At 40.4% G+C, this 5,506-nt stretch overlaps 1 protein-coding gene across 1 annotated transcript; it reads right to left on the reverse strand.

The window, feature by feature from the left end:
• Positions 1 to 988: 988 nt before the first annotated feature.
• LOC134201804 (uncharacterized) lies at positions 989 to 5,305 on the reverse strand. Its single transcript, XM_062677024.1, has 2 exons — positions 4,856 to 5,305; positions 989 to 1,200 (listed from the first exon to the last, which is right to left on the reverse strand). Exons 1-2 carry the CDS (start codon positions 5,178 to 5,180, stop codon positions 1,004 to 1,006), a joined length of 522 nt encoding a protein of 173 aa, XP_062533008.1. The 5' UTR covers positions 5,181 to 5,305; the 3' UTR covers positions 989 to 1,003.
• Between the last annotated feature and the right edge of the window lie 201 nt (positions 5,306 to 5,506).

A 5,506-nucleotide genomic window follows, 5' to 3' on the forward strand; every position in this document is an offset into this window, starting at 1 on the left:
CATTTCCGTCTGGGTCATATGCAGGGTAGAAATACGTCAGATTTTAACCTTATCAGATCCCTTTGAAAGGTTTTCACTCATGCATTGCATATTCTAGTAGCGGTAGAACGTTAGCGCCACGCTGTTGTAGCAGCAGTGATATGTTGACAGATGTACTTTGTTCAGGATCGCCCCATCCGCGCGTGGTGCGTGGTGGCGAGCCCGACGCCACGGGTATGTTCCGTTCTTCCATTGCTGTAGGTAAACTTGAAAAGTACTGAAATAGAAAATTTTACGAGCAGAAAAAGGAATTCGTGTCTCACTTCTGATGTCGAATAGAATCAGGTTATGGGTGTAAATAAAAGGAAAGACGTGATTTCAATGTATGTAATTTACATGAAATACAAACCACTAAATCGTGGCTTGGAAGGAAGGTATGCAAATGAATTTTACTAATGAGAAGCAAGTCATAATTATTTCACAACTTTTAATTATGAACTCACAAGAATTACCTAGTTACCTTATCAGATCCCTTTGAAAGGTTTTCACTCATGCATTGCATAATTAAGATACAATTTAGGTGGTACGTTACCACTACGCTGTTCTAGTAGCGGTAGAACGTTAGCGCCACGTTGTTGTAGCAGCAGTGATATGTTGACAGATGTACTTTGTTCAGGGTCGCCCCATCCGCGCGTGGTGCGTGGTGGCGAGCCCGATGCCACGGGTATGTTCCGTTCTTCCATTGCTGTAGGTCAACTTGAAAAGTACTGAAATAGAAAATTTTACGAGCAGAAAAAGGAATTCGTGTCTCACTTCTGATGTCCAATAAAATGAGGTTATGGGTGTAAATAAAAGGGAAGACGTGATTTCAATGTATGTAATTTACATGAAATACAAACCACTAAATCGTGGCTTGAAGGAAGGTATGCAAATGAATTTTACTAATGAGAAGTAAGTCACAATTATTTCACAACTGTTGCAAATGATGTGACAATAAAAACCAGCAGCGTAACGACAAGTTCTTTTATTTGTGCAAGAATGCAGAAAAGTAGGTAGAAATGGCTGGCACGGCTTGTTTTATTAACACTATCCCCCCTTCGTTGGCTTTGGCTGGCGGCGGTGGCGGTGGCTGTGGCGGAAGGGGGCGTGTTAATATGGCTTGGCGGCTTGGCTCGCGGCAGGGCATGACAGCTGACGTCACGTCCGTTACATTCGGCCATCCTGCAACAATTGCTCCCGCAATGGGGAACACACAAAAACATTTAGTTCTCAAATAAATCAATAAGGTCTTCAGTTTCGAGCTGCTCATCGGAACTACTAGCGCTATCGGACACATGGGCTATACTTTTATAGGGCTTTAATGAATCTGTTGATACCAGGCCAGTGAAGTTTTTATAACTTCGTAAGCCTTTTAGATATACTTCTAATTCGATAACAATTGTTACCTACTACTTTAGTTACTACATACGGACCTGAGTACAAATCGTCTAATTTGGTATTAATCCTAGCGGCGCTACTAACCAGTTGGCGCCTGTCTCTACGATACAAAATGCCTTTTCTTATAAACATGAGCTTTTTTTTTTATATTAATGTTGTGTGTTATTATTGTACTCGCTTGTTTTATCCTAGCTGCAGCTATCTTACGCCGTGCGTGAACAGTTTCTGGTTCAAGACCAGGAATCGAAACATCACGTATTGACCTACCAGAGCGCGCAAAGATTAAATCACAAGGCTTGTAACCGCTGTTACTTTTAATTGTGTTGTTTGTGCCTCAATTGACGGAGTTCACTAAATTATTTGAAGCTTCACTAGGATCAGTTGCCCGCAACACATAAAATTGTATGTTTAGTTTGTTCAACCTGGCCAATTAGCGCGCGGACAAGCAATAACGTTTAACGTATGTGACGGCGTTAACGATATTTCTGTTTAGCACGTGCAATAGGAGTGACTCACACAAGCCAGGTGCGCCGGCCGTGTCGTTCGACTCACAAACAACAGGTGCAACAGAAGTGACTCATAAATAAGCCAGCTGCGCCGGCCAGTATAAAAAGGCGGTACGTGCCTCGCAATGGACATTCGTTCGGCTGCGTTTGCCCGGTGCACTTACTATATTCTTGTTACGTTGTGTGATTCAGTGACTGTTGTACGTTCTGGTTAAGGTTGGACAAGTGTTAAAGTGAATTGTTAAGATAACATATTGTTGATTAAATCAGAAACCAAAGGTGACTAAGTTTTACTTGGTGTTCAACAAAATAATGTCTACCCTCAACCTTACATATGCCTAAACTGTTTATCTTCTGATATATATTTTTTAAAGTACCTACTCGTAAAAGCTTTCCCGTAGTCTGTCACGTGATTCGGGTATCTGGACAAACCCTATTAATATATTTTTCAATGCACGAATGGTCCCGATTGAATTTACAGTACGCGTTAGTTCAGCTATCACAAATTTAGACAACGCATCTTTCATTACGATCATGTACTGGTTGGTGCCCTTTAGATGTCCTACAGAAGGGCATCATGTTATATATTTGTACCATGCGCATAGTATCAGATGGTTTAGAGATCGGATATAGACAGTCTTCTTTTTTTTAACATAGTTATCCTTCTTATGTGTACAATAAAGACATGCTGCCACGTATTTCCTAATAAAGCGTGTCATTTTAAGAAACCAATATTGGCTTTTAATCAAAGCTAAACGATGATTTAGATCCACGTGACAAATGTCGTCATAGTGCATTTGTACAATTTGCCATTTAGCCGAAGGGACTGCGAGTCTATTTCCCTTAAAAAATTTTCGAACTAGTTCATAATTATCTTTAACATCAGCGCGACTTCGTCCGCGTGGAATATAGTTCACAAATAATGCTTTATTTTAGAACATATTTGGTTAGCATAAAAAAAACGTTATAGTGAGCCAACCTTAACATATAGATATATGCTATCGCGGACATTTTTTTAAAGGGGAACAATTCTGTCACATTATTTTAGCGAAACTTTAACCGCTTCTGCAGCGCAGGCACCGGAAGCTCTTAAAAGGGAAAATAACCCGATTTTGAAACATTATTTACTGGTACTTCGCTTGTATTGGCCTTAGCGTGACACAATGATGGTCTTAGCGGTCTTAGCGTTATATAGCCTATAACCTTTTATATAGCCTATAACCTTTCTCAATAAATGGGTTATTTAACACTGAAAGAATTTTTCAAATCGGACCAGCAGTTCTTGAGATTAGCGCGTTCAAACAAACTCTTCAGCTTTATAATGCTAGTATAGATTGCTTTATAATCGAACTAAGCTTTTCGTCCTGACATTGCACAGTACAGAATCAATTAGTAACTTTAAGATAATTTACGTTCATCATGTCAACAGGATGCCTATTAAGCGCGTCTACAAATGTTCCATACGTTCACCAGGTCTATACTCAACACTAATGTCATAATCTTCTTTCAAAACTCACCATCGCGCCATGCGTGGTATAATGCCGCGTTTGGTAAACGTAGCACAAACCACAGTACAATCAGTTTCTACTATATCATGCTTACCTACTTCATAAACACGGAACCTACGTAGCGATTGTACTACCGCCAGGTTATGAGCTCTTAACTATGATACACACTCTTCCTTCCTAGTAACCCGGCTAAAATACATAACAGGCCGCAGTGAGTTGTCAGTTTGTTTTTGTAATAGTATACCAGAAATTCCTAAGTTACACGCATCGGTTTGTATTTCTGTAAGAAGCATAGGATTATACAAAGCTAGCATAGGTTTGGAACATAAACTGTTTTTCAGTTGTTCGAAATTCGCGTTATGTTCACGGCCCCACACCCATGATTTTTCTTTTTCTTAACTCAGTTAATGGACGCGCAATCACGGCAAAACTGGGAATAAACTTTCTAAAGTAACATATAACCAATAAACTGTCGCACACTATGAGCATTATTTGGCACAGGAAACTGCGAAACGGCCGTCAATTTTTGTTGCACCCGGCTGTATACCGTCTGAAGATATTTTATGACCTAAATAAGTGACTTGTTTCTCCAAGAATGAGTATTTACTCATATTTAATTTTAAGTCTCCACCATAAAATTTCCCAAGTACTTTCTCAATAATTATTGAACCTGATTTTATACCAACTGAGGGTTTTATACCAACGAGGGTAAAAATCGTTTAAAATTGCTAGTATCTCGATTTGACCTACATTTATTTTTACCCATTTCTTTTGTACCCACAGACTCAATTATTTTATTTATTAAACGCATTTAACTACCCCACCTAGTGGAATAAGGTGGAGAAAAAGAAGAGACGCATGAATACAGATGGCGCATTTGCTAAACCAAAAGGAATTCTAGTGTACTCGTAATAATGACTTTGCGGCGTAATCAAAGCAGTTTTGTGTGTCTGGCACAATGCTTAATTGATGGAAGCCCTGGGCAAAATCTAAACTCGTGAAGTACTGTTCGGTGGATACTTTTATATTTTACCATAGCGTTTAACGCACGATAATCAACGCATAGTCTACTGACGCAGTTCTTTTTCTTAATAAGACCACTGGTGAAGCATGACTAGATTCAGATTATTTTATAATGCCGGCATCTAAAAGTTAATTAGCTTTAGATTTAACTATCGTTTGTTCATTATGAGAAAGTAAAGGTGGCGATACACGGGCTGATTACTAGTAAGCTTAATTTGCATTTGGACTAAATTGGCAATACCTAAATCATGTGTATTCGTAGCAAAGCAATGCTTATACTGTATTTTTTAAATCTGAATGACCCTTATTATTTAATGGCTCCTTTTAATTTTTTTTATTTCTACCCTCAAATCTCGAAATATTTGTAATGGCATGGCTAGGGCAAGTAGAAATGCAACACACCTGGCTGTTTGGCTGTGGCTCCTCGCAGCTGTTGGCCCTCGGCAGGACCTCGCCCGGCGGCCACATGATGGTCTCTGAGCTCATGTTGATGACTTTGACGTAGCTGTCTTCGCCGCGCAGCAGCGTCGCAGGCAGGGAGAAGGAAGCTCGTAGCCGTGAATCTCATGAAGCGCCGTGAAGCTCGTAGTGCCGCAGTGGAGTAACCGCGTTGCTGCTCTTCTAGTTTCCCTCCACGTGAACCAGAATGATGGAAGGACAGGGCGGCAGGCGCTCTTGGTCCGACGACGTCGAAGTCCCTTTGATTTGATTGTTCCAGGTTCTTCATCCTGTAGCTCAAGTATCGCCTTGTGGACCTCCTTCTGAAGCAATTTTTCAACACCTTCCTCGCCAGTGGAATAGGAGCTTCATCTTCTTCAAACTTGTCAGAAGACCGAGAGATCTGAGCGTGTATATGACGTTATTTCATTTCTTTATGCCACTTCTTTAGCACTTTAGCACGTCGTCGTGGCCTTAAGGATAAGACGTCCGGTGCATTCGTTGTTGCGATGCACCGGTGTTCGAATCTCGCAGGCGGGTACCAATTTTTCGAATGAAATACGTACTTAACAAATGTTCACGATTGACTTCCACGGTGAAGGAATAACATCGTGT

The sequence above is a fragment of the Bombyx mori genome, chromosome W (assembly GCF_030269925.1).
Source record: "Bombyx mori chromosome W, ASM3026992v2".
Taxonomy (NCBI): domain Eukaryota; kingdom Metazoa; phylum Arthropoda; class Insecta; order Lepidoptera; family Bombycidae; genus Bombyx; species Bombyx mori.